Below are 26,404 nucleotides of genomic sequence, written 5' to 3' on the forward strand. Positions count from 1 at the left end.
TAACATAATTTGTTATCTCTACCAATCAAGAATCATCTTTTTCATTAAAATTCAAAATATATGCCCATTGTTGTGACAATTTTAAACTCTTAACAGAAATAATACATTGTTACCCAATCTTTATATTTCTTTTAATATATATTAACTAAATTAAATACTAATTAACTATCTAAATATAGAAATTTTCTACCTAATATTGAATACTAAATTTTCTACCTGAATATTGATTACTAATTAACTACGTGAATATTGAAAAACATATAAATAAAATTTAACCCTATATTGTCCTTATATTCTACTTTTCTTCTTTCTTCTTTCTTCTCTTTTCAAAATGTCCTCCCATTCTTCATTAATACTCAAACCACTATTCAAGTTTATAGCTTTAACAACTTCTGCTGAATTAACTACCGTCTTGCTATCCTGAATTCCTCTGAGAGCTTCTGCAATCTTTTTAATCTTTTTCTCCAATGCTTCCATGAAATTACTCCTACAGCAGAAGTGAAAGAATTGATAAAAGGTTTAGGAACCAGAAAAGAAAGGACTGTTATGTTTAGTGTGGACGTTAAAAGTATGTTCCCCAGCCTCAAGAGAGAAGAAGTTCTAAGAGTAGTAGACAAGGTGATGAAGGACAGAAAAATTGAAAACTGGGATAAGGAGGAAATGAAAAAAGCTTTAAGGTTTGTGTGGGACAATAGTTTCTGCAAGATAAGTGATAAGATAGTGAAAATGAAAGATGGATTGAGCATTGGATCATGTATAAGCCCAGTAATAGCAGATCTGGTAATGAATGAATGGGAGAAAACAGTGATAGAAAAAGGTGGTGATAAATTAATATTGTTTTGCAGGTATGTGGATGATTGTTTTGGAGTATGGAAAGGAACCAGAAGGCTATTGGAGAAATTTATTGGAGAATTAAATGATGAAAGAAAGGTATCATGTTAGAGAAGGAAATAGAAAAAGAAGGTGTAATAAATTTCTTAGATATCAAAGTAAAGAGAACAAAGGAAGGAAATTTTATAACATCGTGGTTTCAAAAAGAATGTGCATCAGAAGTTTACTGCAATAAAAGAAGTGATGTCGATGAAGGAACAAAAATGAATTTCATTAGGAATATGGAAGAGAAGATAAAAATGATAAATACGAAGGAAGATCAAAAGCAGAAAGATATAGAAAGACTATGGGAACAATTGAAAGACAATGGTTACAATGAAAAGGACAAGAAAAAGAGCAGGAAGAGAAGGAAGAAAAGTGAGAAAGAAGAAGAGAAAGAAGAGGACAAGAAGAAAAGATGGCATGGTATTGAAAGTGCAGGGGTGATATCAGAGAAAATAAGAAGAATTCTTAAGAGAGAAGGTATTAAGACGTACAGGCAAGGAGGAATGAAGATAATAGATATCATCAAGAAAAAGAAGATGAGAAAGTCAGAGGAATTATGTAAGAAAGGAGTGATATATGAAGTACCGTGTGGGATGTGTGATAAGGTGTATATAGGAGAAACCAAGAAGAGAATGCAAGAACGTTTAAAACAGCATAAAGATGATGTAAGATTGAAGAGAGACACGAATGCCATTTACAAGCACGTAGAGGAAACAGGCCATGAAGTAAACTGGGAAGGAGCAAAAATATTGGAATATGAAGGGAGACAACTGGTTAGGAAGTGGAAAGAAGCGAAGAGGATAAAAGAAGTGTACGTTAAAGCTATGAACTTGAATAGTGGTTTGAGTATTAATGAAGAATGGGAGGACATTTTGAAAAGAGAAGAAAGAAGAAAGAAGAAAAGTAGAATATAAGGACAATATAGGGTTAAATTTTATTTATATGTTTTTCAATATTCACGTAGTTAATTAGTAATCAATATTCAGGTAGAAAATTTAGTATTCAATATTAGGTAGAAAATTTCTATATTTAGATAGTTAATTAGTATTTAATTTAGTTAATATATATTAAAAGAAATATCAAGACTGGGTAACAATGTATTATTTCTGTTAAGAGTTTAAAATTGTCACAACAATGGGCATATATTTTGAATTTTAATGAAAAAGATGATTCTTGATTGGTAGAGATAACAAATTATGTTATGTTATCTATGATTTCAGTTGAAAAGTAGTCTGAAGAAGGAAGTGATATACTTCCGAAACTGTTACATTTCTCGTTAATTTATAATAAAGAATACAGACAGCCTTGTAAGAAAGTTATGTTTAATTTATGTTTAAGATGGACACAAGGCCTTTTTATAAAAATACTATAGTATGTTTAATATACGTGTATACCTTTCTCTTCTTGAAAACTAATCTGGTACATTGGATTATTCGGATTGAAAACACAATAACACAAACAACCATGAAATACAAGCGTATGTACGCTGTTTATTGAAATTGATATTGTAGCACACTGACTTATTCAGATTGAAAACAAGAAAAGCTGTTATAAATTGAGAAATTCAAATGCAATTTGTATGACTTCTTTTCAGTTGTTACTGAATGGTGATTCATTCTAGACGTATTTGTTTTATTCTTTTTGGTAGGCATGCACATTCTAATATTGTAGTTAACTACCTCTTGTTAATGAGCTAGAAGTTTTTCCCTCGGAGCAAAAGATGTTTTGAAAAAAATCTTGAGGGAATCCATATCTAAAAAACTCCGCTATCTTTTAACAAGGCGACAGGTGCCAATAGTTGACAATTGAGATGGTTAGTTTTTAACCTTGAGAATTTTCCGGAATTACTAAGCTGATGAGAGGGGTTTGGGTACAAAACCTCGCGGCCAGAACCTCGCGGCGACAACCTCGCGGACCAAAACCTCGCCTGGCCAAAACCTCGCCTCCCAAAACCTAGCGGCCCAAAATCTCGCCGGGCCGAAACCTCGCCGCCCAAAACCTCGCGGGACAAAATCTCGCCGGGTCAAAACCTCGCCTGGCCAAAACCTCGCGGGCCAAAATCTCGCCGGGCCAAAACCTCGCCTTGCCAAAACCTCGCGCCGCAAAATATCGCCATACCCAAAATCTCGCCTGACCAAAATGTAAATGTTCGAGCAGATGATAAGGATGACGGTATAAAAGGCGCTGTTTCAGAAAAAGTATCACGGGTATTTGACCAAGTCTCGCGATACCATATGAAAATTCTATTTCTGTATTAGAGGATTTCAATGTGAAGGTAGGGCGACAGGATATTCTTAAACTGGTTATAGGGAAAGAAAGTCTGCATAAGGAAAGCAATGACAACTAACGGGGTTAGTTTCGTGAACTTTGGAGCATCCAAAAACTTAAAATTTCAACAAAAATCTAATAATATTTATGAAAGTATGAAAAAATATATGAGTTTTTACGACGTCCCTTGATTATGTCCTATAGGTTAAAGGAGACGTAGATGACCAGGATGAAGAAAATGATCGAATAAAGAAAGTGGGAGGAAACGGGAATAACCCGAGAAAGCCCATGCACACGATGTTTTTTGTATCTTCTTCTTCTTCTTCTTCTTCTTCTTCTTATTATTATTATTATTAGTAGTAGTAGTAGTAATGTGGAATTGCATATTAAGAAACTCATTGGGTAAAATTTAAAGAAAAGTTTCATTCGCGGCGAGGTTTTGGCCACGCGAGGTTTTGGCCCGGCGAGGTTTTGGGCGGCGAGGTTTTGGCCACACGAGATTTTGTCCCGCGAGGTTTTGGCTGGCGAGATTTTGGGCGGCGATGTTTCGGCCGCGAGATTTTGTCCGTATCCCGATGAGAGGAGCTGATATAGCTAATGGTTTTATCAAAACAGACAGGGTAAACAAATACGTACAACCATTTTCTGAATTCCTGTACGTGCTTTATCTTATTCACATCTTCCTTCACCACCCCTCTATCAGGGTAGTCTTCTGGCCATTGACTTCCAAAAGCAAATCGCGGGAATCCTTGCTTGTTTTCTCCAGTCACAAATACAGAACATCTGACTCTCATATGGGAATTCGAAAGAGTTAAGAAAAACAACAAAACGGTATTTTGCGTGGCCAAGATACGCAGGTAAATTTATCATTATCATGATAGAATAAACATTGCTCCAGTGTGGCCAAGTTCCAAGATAGACAGGTGGCCAACTTACAGAGTAGTAAGTAACGAATGTCTTATTGGAAAATGCAGGTTTAAGACGAACTAAGCCAAGATAAGCAGGTGGCCAATTTAGAGAGGTGGCCAAGTTGACAGGTTTCACTGTATAAGCACCAAGAAATAACATTTGGCACCAAAACCTTTACAGAAACAGCAATTCTTGTTATCGTTACTAGTTGGTCAATAATAATTGCAAATGAAGTGTTAAAGTGAATAAGGTTAACGAAGTTTAGTGAATACTTGAACTAGGGGTTCATTTTCATCACATGATTTACATTAGCAGAGAATGATATTATAGTAATTCCAACCTGCAAAAAGTAACAAATGGTTGGAATTTATTATAGCGTGAGTCAGAATATTAACATAAACTAAAACAAGAGAGTTGTGGGTGCAAAGGTAAGTTTCTAATTTAATAATTAAGATGCACCCCATAGCATTTATGAGTAAATGATGGCAATAGTTCATAGTTAGTTTTAGCCACTTTAGAGTACTACAAGGTATCCGATGCAGTTCTTTTTCATATATAACTACGAAATATTCAGTGTGCAAATGTTAGTGACAGTAAGTTAGCCTTATGACGCTTGTTTCACGTCATAGTCAGTAATTTCTATTACATAAAAGATTTTGATGAGTCTCTTCATCTGGGGGATATTGAAGAGAAAAAGAAGAAGAACAAGAAAGACATTTCATTCTTCTCTCTCTGGACTATTTTCTCTTAACGACATGAGTGAGTTCGCAGAAATCGAATATTATTCCGCCAAAAGTTCCTACCATGAGGGATACTTATAGATTCGTGACCCAACCTCTCGTGCCATAAAGAAGAGGAGCAACTGACGTGGCAAGTTCACTACTACGGGTTCACTTGGGATTATTACACACATATTCATTACATAAGCATTTTTGTTCCACTTACCAGTTGCTACGACACGGTTACCGTTTTGAACAAAGTTTTTTTTTTTTTTTTTTTTTTTTTTTTTTTTTTTTACATATGCACACTGTGTTCCCTTGTTTCACTGAACTTGATACCGAAAACAAATGTTTTTCAAGATCTGGAACGCACCAAATATTGTCCAAATACGCTTTAGTCCATTTTCCTTTTACAAGTGCTTCCACGTTCACTCGACCGGAACCGTATGCAGATACCTTCTTGTTGTTCACGACAAGTACATCCATAGGTGCAGTACACTTCACATATGTTGAGAAATACTGTTTACTAAAGAACATATGATGCGGCGCACCAGAGTTCGCTAATATCACGTTTCGGTAAACGCCGAACCATCTGTATTATTTGTGTTAGTCTGTACAGATACACTCGGTTTACTTTTGTTTGGTTCTTTGCACTTTACACTTTTTTTTTTCACATTTGTAGTGAAAACGTTCATATTGCTTGCAGAAATAACATTGAATATTGGTTCTCTTACCTACACTCATATCTTAAGTCTGTCGTTTACTTGCCGACACTTCTGACCGTTTCTGGATCTAACTTGTACTTTCTGTAGTTGACCACGCGCTGTAAACCCAGCTGTTGTTTCCTCTGTGTCGTACATCTGCACACACTTCTCAATTGTACACAATTTCTCTGCTAAGTTTTGTGTTGTTGTTTTCGAATCTTAAGCAAAATTCTTGAAATTCGGGCTCAACTGTCGCAAGAATCTGTCCATGTAATCAATACAACTTTAATGCCGTATGATCCATGTTTTTTAAGTTCTACATTCATGTTGATGTATGTCTTTTCTACTTTTGCTATATAACTTCACTTTCGTGAGTAATGATGGAAAAATACTTCATCAATAAGTTCATATGTCTTAATTTCTTTTGCGTTAGTACCAACTGCGTTAAGTAACTTGCAATAAGCCATTGCATGATCACGTTTACACTAAGAGATCAACTTTTTCTCGTTTTCGGAAAATGTTTCTAACTGAAAATCCTTACACTGCCCAGAGGTGTATCTCGAAGATAAAAACTGAGGGAAGGGGCAGCCAGAATTCAGACTATAATAGGTATATCAGGAGTTTACTATAAACTTTCAGAAATATATAATAGCTTACATTATTCTTGTCATTCAAAAAACTGGGGGACCTAGGCCCTCCGGCCCCGGGCTAGATCCGCCACTGACACTGCCTCGAACTATTTATTATTGACAATAAATCAATACTGTTCGAATAACATCTATAAATGCTACTTCCATGTTGTCCAACTCGTGATTTCCTCCAGATTTTTTTTTTTTTTTTTTTTACTTTCACAATGGGATCAGCCATGTTGTTTTTCTTCTATCACAAGATCACGAATTTTTAGCAGGATTTTTTTCTTTCACAGGACACACACACACACACACACACACACACACACACACACACACACACACACACTAGGCTTACAGGAATTTTCCGAAGTATTTTTTTGCTTTGAATCCAGATTCAACGACACTTTCTTTCTTCCTCTAAAACGAAATATTCAGTAATCCTGCACTTCAGCGTCGTGAGTTAAAACCTAGTGATTTCAGCGTTACAATATACTAATAGTGAAAATTACGGGCCCAACCACTGTACATTTCTGAGTATCCTTGTTTTGTGAAAATACACTCGTTTCTCTTAGTTCACTCTTATTCTCTGGGCCTATAACCTATTGTATAATTACTACGTATCATTACGGATGATTTAGCAAAGTTAGCATGTAATGCAATGAAATGTTTATGTGAGCGTATGGGAGTGTAAATATATTTTAACACATATATATATATATGAATGAACTACAAATACTTAAGAAGAATACAAACGTTATCTGAGTTGGTTATTGCGCATAATTCGTATAAAACAATACTTTTCTCTTGAGCACACCGACAACCTATTACTCGACGTCAGTTTTTCTTCACCAGGCCTGCCAACTAAGCAGTTGACAATTATTGTCCACAATGATCAAAATTATGGTATTTTGTATATTATGGAGAGCTCCAAAAATCGAACGTGATATACAATAATTATTATTCCCCTCTTCTGTTTGTCAGTTGAAAAGCTACTTATTTTCGAACGTTAGTACTTTTTATTGTGACAATAGGATTAACGTGGTTTCTTTTAAGAATAACTCGAGATATAGTTGAGATCACTTTATTCGAGGTTCAAATACAAGGAAGAAAATTATCGTTTTAATTAGCTAATATTTCTTTTAGAGTGTTACACGGTTTTGTAAGGAAGAAGTACTAGACTCATTACATACAACATTCTATCAGTTTTATCATGCTGCATTATGAGGAAGGTAAAGAGAAAACGCTAAAATGCACACAATTTTTGTAACAACACCATTCATTTCTTTGGATTGGGTACTGTAACTAAAGAAACTATGACCAAAGCTTCAACACACACTCAGGACCGGCCTTAAGAGGCCTCATAACAGCGAAATTAAAATACCGCTAATTTTACAGTAATTATGTGATATCTTCAAATAGATAAAAGATAATCGAAATGTCAAACAAGATCGCCCTAGACAATAGGCCTATTATTTTGCATGAGGTACCATTATCAGGAGTCACCTAGTAGCCTTCTGTTTGCTGCCATTTTGAAACGCGAAAGTAAATCCGATTTTCAAAATGGGTAGGAATCGAAAGAAGATAAGTGAGTCGTGATAACGGTATCTCATGTAAAATAATATTGTCTAGGGCGCTCTTGTTCCACATTGCAATAATCTTTTATCTATTTGAAGATATCGCATAATTACTGTAAAATTAGAGGTACTTTAATTTTGCTGTGATGAAGCCTCTTAAGCCGATTAGACCGATTGCTCCCAATCGGGCCGCGCGCCTAAATAAGGGGGCCACGATCTAGTGTCGTTTACTCTACTCCCCAGTGCCGTTTTAACAGTATATTAGGCCCCAGAGCAAACAAGTGTGTTGCGGTACCTATGACTAAATTTTGCTCCTAATAGATGTAGTTAATACATGCTATTCTGCTCGCGGGGCGCAAAATGTTTTTGGGGCTCCTGGCCACGTGGCTATAGTACCGTTAAGATGGCTCTGCTACTCTCGGTTGTACACACAACAACGTACTACAATACAAGTACATTCATATACTCCACAAGGAACTGTATGGGCTCTCCCTAACAAGTAAATGAATAGTTTGTATTGAGTTTCTGGACATATTTTCTGAATTTATATGTCATATATATATATATATATATATATATATATATATATATATATATATATATATATATATATATATACGTTTACAACTTCTTACTTCCAACTTCTTACGTGTATCGTAAGTTTAACATAAAGTTTGGAAAATAGATAAATAATAGCATCTAGCATCTATTATTTTTGACACTCAAAAAACTGGTGTCAAGGCCTTCCCCGCCCCAGATTAGATCCGCCTCTGAGTTCTAGAGTTTCTGACTGGACTAAAAATTAAAATTTGGTTTTAAAGTTTGGGAGTTCAGATAATGATAGATTTTGAATGTAAGTTCCTTCCTTTTCTCTATTTATAAAGTTGCTTACGAGACGAGACGGGAAATAAGGATTTCTCATCTCTATTCTCGAAGAATTTTTTCTCGTCTTGTCTCGATTCTGGAAAAACTTTGGTCGTCTCGTCTCGTTTTGTAAATTTATGTACAGAATTTATTCCCTGATGTTCTTAAATTTATATTGAAATTCTTCAGTATTACGAGAGGTTTGATATATTTGTACTATATACATGGTGTTTCAAAACAACACCGACAACGTTCGGGAGGTGATTCCGGACACCAAGATAATACGAAAAGTATAGGTCAACCTGGGTGCACAAATGCTTCCTTTCGGAGATATAGGCTGCCGAAACCTGAAAACATGAACTTTAGAAGTCCATAGTTCCAATACTATGGACCTACCATAGTCGGGTCAAGACTTCATTTAGGGACTAATATGTGCGCCATAAAATCATGTTTCAGAACCCTAAGTTAATCACACAACAATTTTTAAAGAGAGAGTTTGGCTACGGGCATATAATTTAAATTACTCACCAACCACTTCTATAAAAATTGTTGCGGAAGTACTGCAGGATTCTGAAACATGGATATTTGAATAGGACACATACTAGTTTCTAAAGTCTTGACCCGACTACGGTAGGTCCCATAGTTTTGGAGTTATGGACCTTTATAATTCATTTTTTTCATATTTTTGGCGTCTATAGTAATAATAGCAGTTGTGCACCTAGGTTGGTCTATACTTTTCGTCTTAACTTTATGTTATGAATTACCTCCAAAAGGTTGTTTTGAAACACCGTGTATACAATATTCATAACATATTTATTATTGAAGTATATTGTGTAACGACTTACATTCCGTTTAATATTGATAAATACTCTTCGTTGTATTTGAGCAGAAAATAACTTTATCAATTTATAGTGTTTTTATTAGAATCATGTAAAACTAGAACATTGCTTGAAATATTGAATGAACATGTTCCCACGAGACTCTAGATATTTCTCGTTTTATTTCGTCTCGAACTTGAAAATGTACTTCTCGTCTAGTCTCTAGGCTCATTTTTGAGACAAAAAATTTCTCATCTCGTGGGTAACATAATTTATTTCGTACCGTTGGAAGCTGGTTAGATACATATATCCGGACAGTTAAGTTAAAAGCGGTTTCCTATCAAATCTTCGTTTCACAAGCGCCGTTGAAAAGTAAATACATTATGTTTTGAGTCCATGAATGTAGTGTATTAATAGCAAGCAAGTGAAATTTACTGTTAATGTTCTACTGATTGCTAAATTATGAGATGCAACAATTTTGGTAATGTTTTTCTTTCTTGAACCCAAGTAACATTCCCGCTAATATTCGATTCAACTGATGTCTGTTTCCCGATAAGGATTGAAAAAAAATATCCGATTTTAAAGTAATTTACCATATACCTTTATCCAGTCTGAGGTTGTCATGAGATAGGAACAAGGGGATGATTCCACCTATAACTTGAAGAATATGTTTGAAGGTAACTCTCTTTTAAAAAAGTAAAAAGAAAATATTTTCATAAAAATAGCACACAGACTTATCACAGAGGCTTAAGAATTAAGTCTTTTTGGCTTGCTGATAAAATTTTTCAAGAGTAAAGTGTCGGAAATTTCCAACTTCAAGATCTTCCGATCGCTTCTACAGCGCATGTTGGCATCAATGTAATTCAGCAACGTCAAATAAAATAGTTCCAAATAGCAAGTTGAATATAAGAGCTTTCACTGCCAAAAATTCTGATAAAATTAACTGTTATGTGAGTAGAAAAGGTTCTTGAAGTTAATGACCAGATACAATTCGTCATTTTCGATTATTTTTACATATCCTTTCCGAACCCATTATTTATTCTACTCGACGAGAAATGACTTCGGCGTTGCCCCTTTCGATTTCCAGAGTAGCCCCTGTCGATTCCCAGGACGTCAGTTGCTGAATAAAACTGGCCTTAAATATCACCGGAACTGTCAACAATCAACTTAGCGACCTCAACAACTATGTATTTGACACTAATATAGTTTTTTTTCGATTATTGTTACATATTACCCATTTTCACCCCCTCAGAGTGGTAATAGGGGTTGATCTTGGACTTAGATAACATTTGGAGTGTTACTATCGTGGAGTGCACTTAGCGCCCGTAGATTTAGCGCCCACATATAATATCGTATACTTAGCGCCCAGAAAATATTTGATGCTTATCAGTGTGCTAGGGTTGACCAAAGAGAGAACTAGTTTATATGTATAAATGTAGTTTCGTACTCAAATCATCTATCCCATCCCCTCTCTTTTGACGATTAAGGAACAAAAATTTTTCACTTGAAAGATCCTGCCTAAGGGGTTTTAAAACTTCCTGCACAATTGTCATGTCACTTTTAAAACCCCTTAGGCAAGTTGAAAGAAATGTGTTCTTTTCTTCCTCTTCTGTTCATCACCGTCAGCTCTAACACTCTGACTTTTCATGTACATCTGTAATTACGTACAATTTAATTACGACTTAAGAGCATTACCATATCACCTATGAGATTTTCACATATGGATGTGAATTCATGTGCCAGCGTTATTTTAATATTTATATAGTTTTAAATAATAATAATTACACGCACCTTAATGCAAATACTACTGCATGGAAAACAGCAATTATTTATGCACATTGCATAACTTCATTTCCTATCGTAAATACAGGGTGTCAAAAAATTCAGCTGCCAAAATTTGCTGGGTAATTCTTTATATCAAATGAAAATAAAACGTTCTAATGAACATGTGTCAAGTGTTATAAGCCGCCCTAAACGCAATCAATCACATTTTAAACCCTAGTTTAAAAATAATGGAACATATCGTAAGTAAAGAAATTCGGCAAGAACTAGTATTTCCTCTATCTAAATATCCATACAAGGATACACTTTTAACCCTAGGACCACGGGCGGCGATTAGGGGGGGGGCAAAGGGGGACAGTTGCCCCTCCACTTTTTGAAATGACCCATTAATGTATATAGTTTCATTTGGAAATATAAAGTTTTGTATGTATTATTGGTTTATAGAATACAAATGGTGCCATAAAATATTTGCCGTTCCATGAGTACGTATTGGTTATCTTTCCGTGAAGTTAAGAAAGCTACAGAAATTGCGTTTTAAAAATGCCACTAAAAATGGCCCAAAAATTAAGCTGTTGGAGCGAGACAATTCGAGCGTACTTTCATTTCATCTTACAAGGGCTCGATATGTTAGTAAGCCGCTCTGGATCTAATTGAGATATCATTTCGCAAGAAAATAAGTCCTTCACAAGTTATTCTTTAATTGCACAAAAATTGACAGTTCCTAAAACAGTTCTTTTCTTGAAAAATTGACAGTTCTTTTCTTCTTTCTTATAGTAAGAAATATTTTGATTTGATTTTTTTTCAGTTTAACATCCTGTTCAGCAGCGAAGCTATATGAGACGTGAACTTAATGATTAACGTAGAGTGCGAACCACGTGAGCTCCCTCCGGGAATTGAACCCAGGTCTCCCACGTCAAAGGTGCGTACGTTAACCGCTTAGCCACGAAGGAGCTCAGTAAGGAATATATAATTTTGCAGTGTAATATACGAGTTTAGGGGTGTACATATACAGTTTTGTTATACAACTAAATTTAGTAAATTCAACATAATTCTAGGTTTTAGGATTATTTTGTATAACTGGAATGTGGAGTGACTAAGTGTTGTTGAGTTTTGATGTATTCCAAGAAAATGAAAACTGTATCTAATGGCAACGAACATGTTTCGGGAAGTTGCAAAAATATTTCTTTGAATGTCGTAGCATATGCTTGTAGTATTCACTGTCTTTCTAAGAGTAATAACACATATAATAACATGCGTGGAATTAAAAATATAAGTTGTTCATTAATTTCCAGTTTCAATATAACTTTTGCAGAACAAGCCTTATTATCCATTACTATGATTATTTGATTAATATTATCCTTTCTATTTATTTGTTTTGCAAATTTGTTATTAAATAGGTCCCTAATCTGATCACACAATTTTCCAGACAGAATTTTAAGATGCATGATTTTGTGATTTTTTGATTTCATGAGCAAGGAATCAGATCTCTTCTTACACCTTCGTTGTATAAGAGTACAAAGAGTTAGTATCTTGTGTTGCTCTTGTCAATTTACGTAACAAAATATGAAACAAGATATACGGTATTTTAACTGAAAAAGATAGTTATACAGTTATACAGCCTTTAGTCTATATAACAGCCTCCTAATAGTTATACAGCCTTTAGTCTAACAAAGTGTTACAAGCAACCAGGAAAAGTAACATTGACATACAAATACTGTATTCAGATCATGTCTTGCCTCCCCACTTTTAACGTCCAACTGCCGCCACTGCCTAGGACTACCAGGTGGGTCCATTGCACTCGTACGCATACTTTCTTTAATAGTTACTAAGGCTTAGTAAGTATTGAAATTATATGACATTTCCCTGGTTGTGTTCTTGTATTATGTTATTTAAGTACTTTTTTTTTTATTTCCGTGAGTTAAGTGATAGTTTTTTAAAATTTATAGCATTGGGTGCCGAGTGGGTCCATTAAACTCGAGCCTTAATGAAGAAATATGAGGATAGATTCAGAATAGATTGAGATTGTGGCTCGTAGCGGAGTGAACGTTCTGATAATCTTCTAACTGTCCCAATGAAGTCAGATATAACATATTGCAACTTTATGTGTTATTATTTAGTTTGATTGATTTAATTATTTGCAATTTTGCTTATTTTAGTAGCAGCTTTTCTTTATTTATTCACTTATATAAGTCCATTGTCAGAAGCATAATAGTTGCTTTTGTCTATCAAACTGTATTAATTTTTTCCATCGTATGCAGTTGCGTATCCAGGGGGAGTTTCCCGGGATATGAACTCCCAATTACCAAAATTTTAAAAAGTTGCTAGAATAAAATCTAAATTTGTGCTTTCAGTCTCCACATTAACAAAAAAGTTTTCCGGAGTAGGACACTGATCCCCCCGAATAGAAATCCTGGCTTTGCCACTGATTGTATGTAAAGTTTTGTTTATTGTTAGTGTTTTGATCATTGCACGTGGTAGACAAACAGATAATTAACAATACACGTCACTATTGATGGTAGAGGAGGAATATTTTTGGTAAATCAATAAACAATGAAGAAATTGATTCCCGACAGACGATAAGATATTAGCAGACTTATATACAAATGCAACTGAAGTTTCTTGTTCAGGTACCGATATTGAAATGAGACGTTGAGTAGTTTTCTTATCCAGAGGATTGGTTAGAAGTTTGAAGCGTAGCACCTATAGCTAATGCAAAAGCACGTGCTAATGCAAAAAGCAAAACTCCGGAGAAAAGCGATCCTACATGGGCTGCCTTATGTTTTGATGACAACATCGGCGCTATTAGATTACCTGATGATGAACTGTTCCTAATTTGTGAAGTTGCAGATTCTTCACACACTCTGCAATATAATTTTATTCTTACATATAATATGACTGTAGACGAACAATTTCTCATTTTTTGGGTGCGCTGTCTCTTTTGACAATATATACCCAGTAAGATCACCCATTGCAAAACACAATGCACAACTATCCTGAAGTGGTCACTTCTAGAGGGGAGGAAAACTCAAAGTTATCATATATTACAACACAACAAAATCACACGTTCACACTAACAATCATATGGCTCGCTGTTAGATTACAAAACAATGAACAAAATGGCCTATGACAGTATTTTACATAACTGATGTAAGTGGACTCAACACTTACGGTATTGTGTCATCAAAGCGTAATTTCAAACGAGAAACAGACATTAAAAAAGTTTGAAATGCCGTAAATTCTTCATTTCGTGTGGTTAGCAGTTCGCCAACGTTGAAAAAAAATCACGGAGAATGGAAGCTTCCCTGCATACTGAAGAGGAACAGTCTAAAAAATTCTCTCCAGCAAAGAGGGAGCACAAAACAAGAACTTTCTGCCGCAAATGCAAGCTACATGAATGTACTGACATGTAACATTTTCGAAGTGTAACACTCCGACTTTGATAAAATTTGGCAGGTAGATATTACAATTGAAATAAACGAATACGTGTTTTTTCTTTTCTGGGGAAAACTGTTTTAAGGGTAAAAGCCTCCACCCAAAATTTGGAGAAATTTGAGGTCCGAAAGACAAGTTAGCCGGAGTGAATGAAATTGTGCACAGATATTATAAACGTTAAATGATGGAATATGTGTTTCGTATTTTCCTGGGAAAAATGGTTGGGTGGGGCACAGACCCCTTCAAACCTTTGATCTCGAAATATCAAAAGCGCTAATAACAGTACGTCAAAAATGCCTACTGGACATGGAGAATTGCAACGAAACAATGTTTACATTTCATCACGACTTATCAAAGTGCTAATTAGTGTAGTGAAAAGTACCTAAAAAGACATGGAGAATTGTAAAACAATTACGGTACCTGTGACTAATTAATTTTTAAATTTTGTTACACAGAAATAAGTTTTCTTCTTGCAAATTTCAATATTATACTTCTGAATAGTGTTTTACTTCATAATAAAACCTCCCTTTTGCAAAAAAAAAAATAAAAATAAATAATAATAATAATAATAATAATAATAATAATAATAATAATAATAATAATAATAATAATAATAATAATAAATAAATAAATAGGTTTGTATTTAGTTTTATGTCCCATGGTTTTGCCAGGTAGGCTAAAGAAGACTTGAATTTACTGATTATAGTGGAATCCGAACCACTTTGGTCATTCAATGCTCTCCCACCAGGAATCGCATCTTGAACTTCATACGCCAAAGGCTTGCGTTCTTGCCACTAGACCAGCGAGGAGGGATAAAACAAACGTATATAGGAATATGTAAATTAAACTTACAACCAGACGTGGCTAGTGAGGGAAGTCGTAAGCCAAAGCGTTCCAGACAAGTCACACGAACACGAAGTACATACTGCAGCACTTGGGATTGGCAAATTTTTACAGGGAGAATGAGAAAGTCCGATTTCTATGGAATGGTGGACGGATTTGTTTTCCTTTTCTCTGACAAGGGTCAGAAGTGATGGATTACTTACAGCAAATCGTACCAGAAGAAACTGAAGAATTCCTAATTTATTTTGATCAACATTACGCATCAGGTAGTATCTGGAGTATGCGACTTTCATCTTACGGTGATCTTACGATTCAATTTCTTTGCTAGCCTCTTTTGTTTCCTCGCAACATACCCGTTCATATGCAAAATTACAGAAAGAGACACGAACGAGTAAATTGATAGAAGCTTCGAATTTGAAATTCCAAAAGGTTGAACCTGTCCATCCTTCCTTGTGGATGGACACTACAAAAGGATGAGGCCATGGTTTCAACTGCATCGAACAAGAGCAGCGATATGAATTACCGAAGAAGAGGGTAAAATGGAAGACGACTAGCCTTCAAAGGCGCTTGTTCAACTTAGTGATGGATTATTCTCAAAGAAACACCATACTCGTTCAATATCTGATTGGAATTGATTACTGCATAAGGCTGTAACTTTAGGATATAATGTGTACAATAAGGTTCGTAGAGCGATTAACTTATTGGTTCGTAAAGCAACGTTCTTTTTATTATAGAACGTTACGTTGTTTTTCAGTGCTTGTAGTGTATGATATCAATTGCTTAACTATATAGATTTATATTACGCATAAAGCTGTGAAATATGTATCAGACTTAATGCGGATAGCTTGTTAGATTTTTTTTTTCTGAAACTGTGTAATACCATATGATAATATGACTTTTTTTCTTTTTTAGTATCAAACCCGATGTTGTTATATAGTCAGAGTTACCATATGACAGATTTTTACCGGGACAGTCCCGGTTTGGAAGCTCTTGAAATGAAATGAAATCTTTGGATTTTACATCCCACGATTAAGGAGATAGGAGTAGGATAGAGGAGACGGTGATTGTGAGAATGAATGAAATGGTGTAATGAAGAAAGTGAGAGAAAACGAGAGAACTCCGAGTTTATCCATGCACGCAGCGTCTGACTACCACAAAGCCCATTTGACGCAAGATGGGATAAAACCAGGGATCCTATGAACCAAATCTGAGTGTTTCTACCACTGAACCACCGTGACCTCCATGAAGACTCTTATCCCGGTGTTTCGCCAGTTTACATTTTGTCCCGGTTCTCAGTCGTGAGAATATGTTCACCGTTTTTTGTATGCCTTATACTCATTGCGGTATTCTAGATTACGTCTGTTTTACATAGTTTTCACATTAAAAGCTAAATATGTAACCTTAGTTTATAGTACATTTAAATATTGTAGAGCATTGCATACCACGGAGTACAGTTACATACATGCATACATGTATACCCCCCCCACACACACATTATATATATATATATATATATATATATATATATATATATATATATATATATATATAACTACGTTTCTGCGTTTCACCCTTTCCCCCGGAGGTTATGATTCATTGAAGCGTCATAATCAGTGCTATTGGCTGGTCTCTCTGTCTCTCTCCCTCTTCATAACAGTTTTACTTAGTGGACGCTAAGTACACGGAACATGGATGTAAGAAAATAACAGGAATTAACGACCTATGGAAAGAGTGGTAAAATGAACTGGACATCCCTGATTGTGAGATAAAATCAATATAAAATTCCTTCTGTGAGCCAGAAACACTGGGCGCTAAGTCTACGGGCGCTACATGCACGGAACCGTTACTATTTATCTCAGTGTCCCTGAAAGCTATGGATTTGACGCTAATATAGGCCATTTTAGATTATTTTTACATATCACCAGTGGCGTATTTACGATTTTGTTTCGGGAGGGGGTTTGCTAACTTTCGGGGGGGGGGCTTTGCCTGAAAATGTGAAAATCCTGAAAGATATATTCATATACTTGACTATAGTAAGTAAGATTTCGGGGGGGGGGGCTTAAGCCCGGAAGCCCCCCTAAATACGCCACTGCATATCACCCATTTCTACTACTCATGGGTAATAGGGGTTGATCTAGGATTTAGACTACGTAGGGAGATGTTGCTATTCATCTCAGAAACCCTGAAAAATACGAATACGATACTAATATCGGTCGTTTTCGATCATTTTTACAGATTTGCTAAGGAGTCTTTCCCAATGTATTCTTTTACAGGTTATAAGTAATACATGTACTACGAGTTATTGTTGAATTGAACTTCATAAATTCAGTTCACCAATAAAAAACACTTACTTCATTACGTTGTGATCATTCATCTCATCATCACTGTCTATCTTAGCCTCAGTACATAGTCACTAACCGTAAAAATAAATATCAAATTTAATGAAACTGTAATATAAAAATTATAATTTAGGATTGCTCTTCTTCAGGTGAACTTGGAGAACATATTTTCCTTTCATGTACTCGCGCCATGAAAGGAACACCTATAATATCAACAGTGCGCTACCTGTGTTCTACTAATTGCGTCTTCGTTAGTTCAGTAATGGCTTATTATGTTGTTTGACCAATCACACATAATTGTAGTGAATTGTCTTTCAATTGGTCATAATTTGTGTATCTAAGCCTAAGACAATGACAATTGATAATGACATGCTACATCTTGTGTTCTTATCTACCATAATACTGAATTTTACAAACATTTTCGGGAGGGCTAAAGCCCTATCAAACTCTCTGCGTACGAAATTAATTAGATGTGGAGCACTGTTAATCTGGTGGTATTGCAGAATATATCTAAGAATGTTCCCGTGTGGACTTGTGCATCGTACATAATCTCAGTTTTTTTTATCTATTACTTTAAGAGTTAGATGAGTGTTTTAAGACAGCCTCCAAAACAACTTTGATTTGCCATGGAACTGTCAGATCTAGAGTGAATATCGGATAATGAGAACTGCCGCATAGACAGGGATGTGCACTTCATGTTTTGCCTTAGTAGTAGTAAATATAAGAGGTTTGCTGTAGAACATTATGAAAGTGAGGTGTGAATGGATATTTGTATAGCAAACTGCGACGCATGTGTAATCGAAAATCTTTTAAGTTAACGACCCACAGTTATACTTGTTAGGCTAAGGGAGGTGATTAAGGCAAGTGAATTATGAGAGAAAACTTGATGGAATGAAAATGTGGGGGGAAACGGGAGTACCCTGACAAAACCCACGGACACGATGCTGTCCACTTTGCCGGAAACCGAACCAGGAACCTCATGCACCAGAGATATGTGCTTTAGCACCGAGCCATCGTGCCCCCTATATTATCATTGTAGTTTATAATTGAAATGAATAACTTTTGCGACGAAAAACAGCATTGTAAGAACAGTTTTCTTTCTTTTTCAGTTAAAATACGAAATACCGGGTAAAATTCCATGCTGTCCATGTATATAGATACGTTTTTAAAGTCTTCTATAACGCAGATTAATCCATTGTGAAATACACAATCACTATCGACTGCCCACAGAATTGATAACACTCATAAACTTTTATTCAATCTGAGAAGAGAGAACTTTAATGGGTTTCGCTTAATCCTAGACACAAGACTCCAGCTTTCCTTCGCGAACTCCAGATTAGATAAGTACTAAAAACGATTGGACTTCTGCAGCTCCCCTTTCTTGCCCTTTTTATCTTTTCTTCCAGTTGTTTCATGTCCATGAATGATATAACTAAGTTGTTTGATAGTGTCGGTCTTACTAGTAGAAATATTATGTTTATTACACTCTCTTGTTTTCCATTGAAACGGAAAAAGGAAATTGGTGTTCGCTTCATAATGTTTATTTAAACACTGAGGAAAACAAAATGGCACTCACGCGTGGAAGTTGGCTGTAATCGAAGTTAGAAAATATACATTGACTTCATGTGATTTTTTGTAGTTGTGTTACTTTTGCTATAAAAGTCAAATTTTACCTTATGGACTGCGTGATTTTAATCCTTTGTTGACAGCATAGTGAAACCAACATTTAAAATAAAGTTACTGTATAGGCACATTCAAGATCTGCTTCAAGCTTAGACAATCTCTGAATAACAAGGTTAGTACTTCTTTCTTAAAATATAAATCCCATGTTATTTTTCTGTGTAACTTTTCAACATCATATTCGTTTGTTATATACGGAAATACTTCCTTTTTCTTCATTCCATGGAATTGTAAATATATGAATTTGGTTGGATTTCTGTTAGATAGGAGCGAATAAAATATCTGTTTTAACTCTGGTTGGAAACTCACTTCAGCAACACAACAAAGCAATGGACTAAAGTCACACGTGTAACGTCTCAACCTCTGTGTACCCCCAACAAATAGGCTGAGTACCCAAATATTCAGAAGACAGTGCATTGCTGAATAGGGTCGTATGATGGTACACTATTAAGAATACACAATTGTGATTTTTCTTTACGAGTTTAAACTAGAACATTCTGCACAGCAAGCCGCGAAAAACATTAATAATTGAATGCACCATTCGCCGCTCATTTGTAAAATTTTGTTCTGGTGGTGTAACATCGGAAAGTGAGCCCTGCGACTCTACCAACGGTATGTTTGGATGAGCTCTTCCAAGCACGTAGCCAGAATATTTTTCGGGGGGGATTAAGTTATATATATATATATATATATATATATATATATATATATATATATATATATATATATATATATATATATATATATATATATAAAGAATGAATTCATGAATTAACTGCACAACGAGCTTTATTCTGCATTAAAAACAGTGTATTTTCTACATAAAAATCATACATTTACCAATTACAATGTAATATACATGAGACATTGTATTTACAACAATATAATACTGTAAAAATGTAAAAAAAAAAAAAAGTTAAATGCACTTGAAGTCTCAGGTAACCCCCTGATATTTAGTGTTACTCAAAAAATTACAATAGTAGTAGAGTTAAAGAAGTATTTTCCTCTCTCCACTGTCAGCCATCACATCAATCACCTTTTCAACATCAGGTGATAACTGGGAATGGATGGATAACAATGCAAGTCCTGTAAGCCGTTCACCGACCATCTTGTTTCGGAGATATGATTTGATTCTTTTCAATGAATAAAATAATATTTCTACTGATGCTGTTAAAACGGGCAAGCAAACGAAAATTCGGAGTAGCTTGCTGATTGACGGAAGGAAGGCTGGATCACATGCATCCAATACATCCATTATATCGAGAGGTTTGTTTGGTTTTGCTCGCCATTTTTCACACCATAGACTGTACTCTACTTTGATGACAGGTTCAGAAACAAAAGTTACCCAATAGAATTCACTATTTGAAAGGTCTTGTAGCTCTCTTTCATCAGCATTTTTTGGAAGCAGAATCTCTAGAGAAGATAATATATCTTTGTTATAAAAAAATCTTTCTTTGAGTCCAGAGATTAAATCATCCGAACATGGTAAAAATATTGATCTTCTAAAGTACTCTTCTGGAGAACAGCTTGGTGGATTTGACCTTCTCATTTGTTCGCCAATCACTCAAGGGGTCTGGATTTCGCTTCCGAATATTTCCTTTGTTAATTTGAAACAAGATTTGAAAATATCACTGAATTGTGAGTCAGCATTTTCTCGCACTTTTTCCAGCTTCTTTGTTACTTGTTCAGCATATTGAACAGCAGATACCAAATCATGGTTCGGATTTTGAAGATAGGCCAACAATGATAGAGTAAATCTAAAAATCAGCTCACACGATTTCATTGACACCAAAAAATAACCTTTCTCTATGGCAGCCAAAAGTTTCGACGCAGTTTGTGCCACAGTTCGGTGGGTCATAGTTAAATCTCTCAAGGTCACAACTATTGGTTCAAACAGCTCACAGAATACATTCAATGAGTCGTGACGTTGTATGAATCTTGTCTCACACATACTGATGAGTCGTTTCTTCTTCCTTTCTGGTAAAAGTTTTTTATATTTATTTTCAGTGTTTCCTTTGCTAAAGCATTGTTGCTAAAGAGATTGCACACTTAATTCACAACACCGATGGCGTTTCTCACGTCAGGAACTGATAAAGAATGAGAAAGCACCAAATTTAGTCGGTGAGAAACACAGTGGGTAGCTTTTTGGAAACTGCGCTTTTATTCTAGCTTGAACACCAGTAATTTTCCCTCTCATGTTGGCGCCTCCATCATATCCCTATCCAACAAGAAAGTCCAGATTTAATCCCAAATATTTGTACTTATTCAAAATTGTCTCACTGGTGGCTTCGGCACTCAAATCATATATTTCAAAAAACTAAAGAAATTCTCTCTCAATATGCTTTCATAAGTATAACGAACACACAACGAAAATTGTTCTCTTCCACTCACGTCCAATGTTTCATCTCCTAAAATGGCGAAATATTTGTTTTGATTTACTCGATTCGTTATTTCTTGTTGTATAAGCTTTCCACAAACTTCTATTATCTCATTTTTAATTTCAAGACTTAACTAAGTTGAACTCTTGGGACTGTTTATTACATGTTTTCGCAAAGTTTCATCATAAAGTGCTCTAAATCGCAACAATGCTCGAAATTTCCCATCCTTGTGAAGCGGTTTTTCTAGAGATAAGGAGCCACTGTCTTTGTCACCTCGTAAAGGCAACTCTTGTTCTCCACAGAAAATGACAGTTTCCACTAAAGCTCTCAAAGCCGCTCTGGTTTTCCTTTCTTCTTTGTTCACTCAGTTGCATAGCAACATCCTGCATTTTTGATGTCATGATCTTTAGAAAATTTTCTGCTGCCAATGTTGAAAATTGATGGAATTTCGACGTAGAATGTTCTCTAAATCTTTCAATTTCGTCTTTTCAATTGCTGAAAGGTTTTGATACCAAACTTTCAACTTTCTGATGCAGGCCTTTTCTGCATATTCTGACAAGAATATAACACAGTATGTACAGTAGGCTTCACATTTCACGGGAGAAAATACTAGTCATTCCCATTTTGTCATCCAGTCTCTCTGAAAACGCAATTTCCTTTTTCCATAACAGCGAGTCGGGAAAATGAAAGATGTATCAGGTACAATGACATTAGTCAACACAGTTTTCTTTGTTGATCTGTCAGTGAGGGATTTGTTGATTCGAATTAAAGACATAGTCCAAAACTTCGCCGATGTCTCGGAAATTAACACTCACAACAGCTTCTGTACTTTTACTTGTCTTTGCACACACTTCACGCTGTTTCTCAGACACAGTTTCCTCAATTATCACTTCGGCTTGTCATAGACACAGATTTTAACGTAGCTCCCCCCCTCATGTTAAATTTAAAAATATGTTTGTCAATCATTTGATCTTCGTTTGATCAGGTATGCTCAACAATTTTTAACGTTTGATCAGCTTTCCTAACATAAATATAAGCGATATTTAGTAGGGGGCTAACTACACGCTAGTCCGCCCTTCAAGCCCAATTCAAAATTTTTCGATGCCAATCGTTTGATCATCGTTTGATCAGGTTTGATCAACAATATTTAACGTTTGAACAACTTCAATAACAGAGATGTAAGGGATCCAAAATGAGGAGCAAGCCACCCTACACCTCCGATTCGACTGTTTCTTATGTTAATCGTTTGATCATCGTTTTATCAGGTATGATCAACAATTTTTAACGTTTGATAAGCTTTACTAACATAAGTATAAGCGATATTTAGTAGGGGGGCTAACTACACGCTGGCCTTCCGTTCACGCCAAATTCGAAATTTTTCGAATACCAATCGTTTGATTATCGTTTGATCAACTTTAATAACATACGTATAAGGGTTCCACATAGGGGAGGGCGAGCCCCCACTACACCTCCGATTCGACTTCTTCTTGTGTCAATCGTTTGATAAGTTGTGATCAACAATTTTTGATGTTTAATCAGCATTAGTAGCAAAAATATAAGCTAAGTATTTAGTAGGGGGCTAACTATAGTCTACACTAACCTCTTGCCAGATTCGGAATTTCTCGATGCTAATCATTTGATCTTCGTTTTATCAAATTTGATCAACGATTTCCTTCGTTTGAGTTCGTTCTACAATATACTGTGCCTGATATATACTCTGTCAGATAGTTAACCCTAGGCAAGGTTATAATGGACCATTTGATTAGTTGGTTTTCTGTTGCTCATACTAAAAACAATTGAAACGTCGAGTGCGTTTTTTCAATGTGCTTGTTTAAATTATCCTATTGAAAACATGGGAAACAGAAATGAGTACCGGTGTTTTTTGTTGTGCACGTTATAGTCTAGGGATACACTATCGTAAAGGTAAACACAAACTTAAGTTATAAACATTTTTACGCTACACTTACATGTGCATTCGTACCATATACATAGAAATGTTGTTGTTAGTCCTTACAACCTAAGAAACAATACTAAAATTTATAACGTTAATTTCGTTATATATTACACTCACAGGTCCACTGTTTTATAATACCACAATCGTTTGATAAAACAATCTGAGCTTTTAATTAATTCATTTATTTGATATTCCACCTCTAAACATATGTAAATTAGATTAATAATTTAGATATGTTTTTACATATTATTCAATTTCAATAATTAAACTCTATATTTTTATATGGAATATATTTCTTTATCTTCTAACTACACAAATTACATGGCGATTATATGCGGGCACTTGCAGCCAACGGGAACTACTTATCGTTATAAATTGGCATATATTCGAACTAAAACTTACCTATCAGTTTAAGTTCTCATCTTGTCAGCAATTTACTCATGCAGCTGACGACAACTGTCTTTTGTCAATCGAAATCGATCAAAAAACTCTTCTTCAGCCCATTTATCAAAGTGATCGTTTCGTTATCTGACGATTTTTGGTCTTCTAGGGGCCAGTCCTACAATATCCTGATATTCTTTCTGATTACTATCAGTCAGAATTAGGTATCAGGAAGTTGTCAGTTACTTTAACCCGTGGTTCGTTCTACAATATACTGTGCCTGATATACACTCTGTCAGATAGTTAACCCGAAGAAAGGTTTTAACGGACCATTTGATTGGTTGGTTTTCTGTTGCTCATACTGAAAACAATTGAAACGTCAAGTGCGTTTTCAGTATGCTTGTTTAAATTATCCTATTGAAAACATGGGAACAGAAATAAGTACCGGTATTTTTTGTTATGCACTTTATTGTCTAGGGGTACACTATCGTAAAGGCAAACACAAACTTAAGTAATAAACTACATTTTATAATACTACACGTAATAACACAATCTGAGCTTTTAATTAATTCATTTATTTGGGCCAGTCCTACAATATCCTGATATTCTTTCTGATTACTATCAGTGAGAATTAGATATCAGGAAGTTGTCAGTTACTTTAACCCGTGGTTCGTTCTACAATATACTGTGCCTGATATATACTCTGTCAGATAGTTAACCCGAAGCAAGGTTTTAACGGACCATTTGATTGGTTGGTTTTCTGTTGCTCATACTGAAAACAATTGAAACGTCAAGTGCGTTTTCAGTATGCTTGTTTAAATTATCCTATTGAAAACATGGGAAACAGAAATGAGTACCGGTATTTTTTTGTTATGCACGTTATTGTCTAGGGGTACACTATCGTAAAAGCAAACACAAACTTAAGTAATAAACACTTTTTACGCTACACTTACATATGCATTGGTACTCAGGGGACTCTCGGGATAGCTTTTCTGCTCTCATTTTTCCCAGGATACTTTGCGGTCGGTGACGTCACGTGGAGGTATCGCGATATTTTTAAAATAAGTGAAATTCTGCATAAACAATAACACTACTGTTTCAAGATGGAGAAAAGTTATTTTACTTTTGCAGTAGCCCATTCCATTGAGATAATATAGGTCTATATATTATCTCAATGGCCCATTCTAATAACATAAGAAGCAATACAAATGAAATAATGTTCCATCGATTCTCTAAAAATGATGAACTTCGAAGAAGATTGATTTCCCGCTGTAAGCGAAAGAACACTTTTAATGTGGATAACGCACGAATATATTCTGCTCACTTTTCACCAGAGGATTATCAAAGAGTTTGAAAAAACGAGCTTCTAAGTTTCCTGCAAAAGTAGTGTTTAAGATCTGACGCTGTTCCTTCATTATTGATACCAAACTGGCATGGGGAAAAGTAAACTAGACACTAGTCAAGTTGAAAAACAGGTGTGTAACAACAATAATTAATTTTGCTTTTATGACATTTGTTTCTGAGGGCCTGAATCTTAAGGAGTTTATGTACGTAAAGCGAAGTGGAAGGGAGTACCAACGAGAATATAAATATATACTCTCATATATTCTTTAGTTTAAATGATATTCGTAAGTTTTGTTAAGTATCTTTCGAGCAAAGTGCACTTTGAGCAGAACATTCATAGGAACCTGTTACGAACCGAACCTAACCTAACTTTACCTAATCTAACCTAATCTAATCTTGTTTAACCGAACCGTACCTGTTACGTACAAATCACATTGGTTTTATTCCTTCTCGAATGCCACATCGCGTGACAAAATCATTTGTTCTGATCGAAGTGCACTCTTATCATATTCTTATTATTGAAGGGCTGGCCGAGAGAGGGGGCTAAGCCACAAAAACTAAATTCCGATAAATCGAAGAGCAAAGTGTACAAAAATAACTGCAACTTTTCCCCTGTGAAGGTGGTTCTTTTATCTATGTATACCACTCTATAGATATCTGTGCAACTTATAACCTGTAATATATAATGTAAAATTTGTTATATTGAGTAATAAACAAATATTAGTACTGTAAAGGAAATATTTTGCAGTCAGGATTTCTGACAATTTGGTTAATACATACTAAATTCAACGGGTTAGGTTATTCATATTCATATTCATATTCATATTTATTTGCCTGTTCATAGCTTACAAATGAGGACAATCCTCAATTAAGCATTACAGTTGTCAGATATGATTTACATTCTCTA

General features: G+C 35.2%; 2 protein-coding genes across 2 annotated transcripts; one reads left to right on the forward strand and one right to left on the reverse strand.

Annotated features, from left to right (window-relative positions):
• Positions 1 to 546: 546 nt before the first annotated feature.
• On the forward strand, positions 547 to 942 carry LOC145685022 (uncharacterized). The gene has a single exon (XM_081757363.1). It carries the CDS (start codon positions 547 to 549, stop codon positions 940 to 942), a length of 396 nt encoding a protein of 131 aa, XP_081613489.1.
• A 19,486-nt stretch (positions 943 to 20,428) lies between these two features.
• LOC145685023 (52 kDa repressor of the inhibitor of the protein kinase-like) lies at positions 20,429 to 20,989 on the reverse strand. Its single transcript, XM_081757364.1, has one exon. The coding sequence runs from the start codon at positions 20,987 to 20,989 to the stop codon at positions 20,429 to 20,431; it is 561 nt and encodes a 186-aa protein (XP_081613490.1).
• Positions 20,990 to 26,404: the final 5,415 nt, after the last annotated feature.

The sequence above is a fragment of the Thermobia domestica genome, chromosome 5 (assembly GCF_964235325.1).
Source record: "Thermobia domestica chromosome 5, izTheDome1.hap1.1, whole genome shotgun sequence".
Lineage (NCBI taxonomy): Eukaryota > Metazoa > Arthropoda > Insecta > Zygentoma > Lepismatidae > Thermobia > Thermobia domestica.

What these genes read in the sequence shown, in the direction of transcription:
- LOC145685023 (XM_081757364.1), bottom strand. Translation starts at nt 20,989, where the DNA reads ATGAGAAGGTCAAATCCACCAAGCTGTTCTCCAGAAGAGTACTTTAGA.
- LOC145685022 (XM_081757363.1), top strand. Translation starts at nt 547, where the DNA reads ATGTTTAGTGTGGACGTTAAAAGTATGTTCCCCAGCCTCAAGAGAGAA.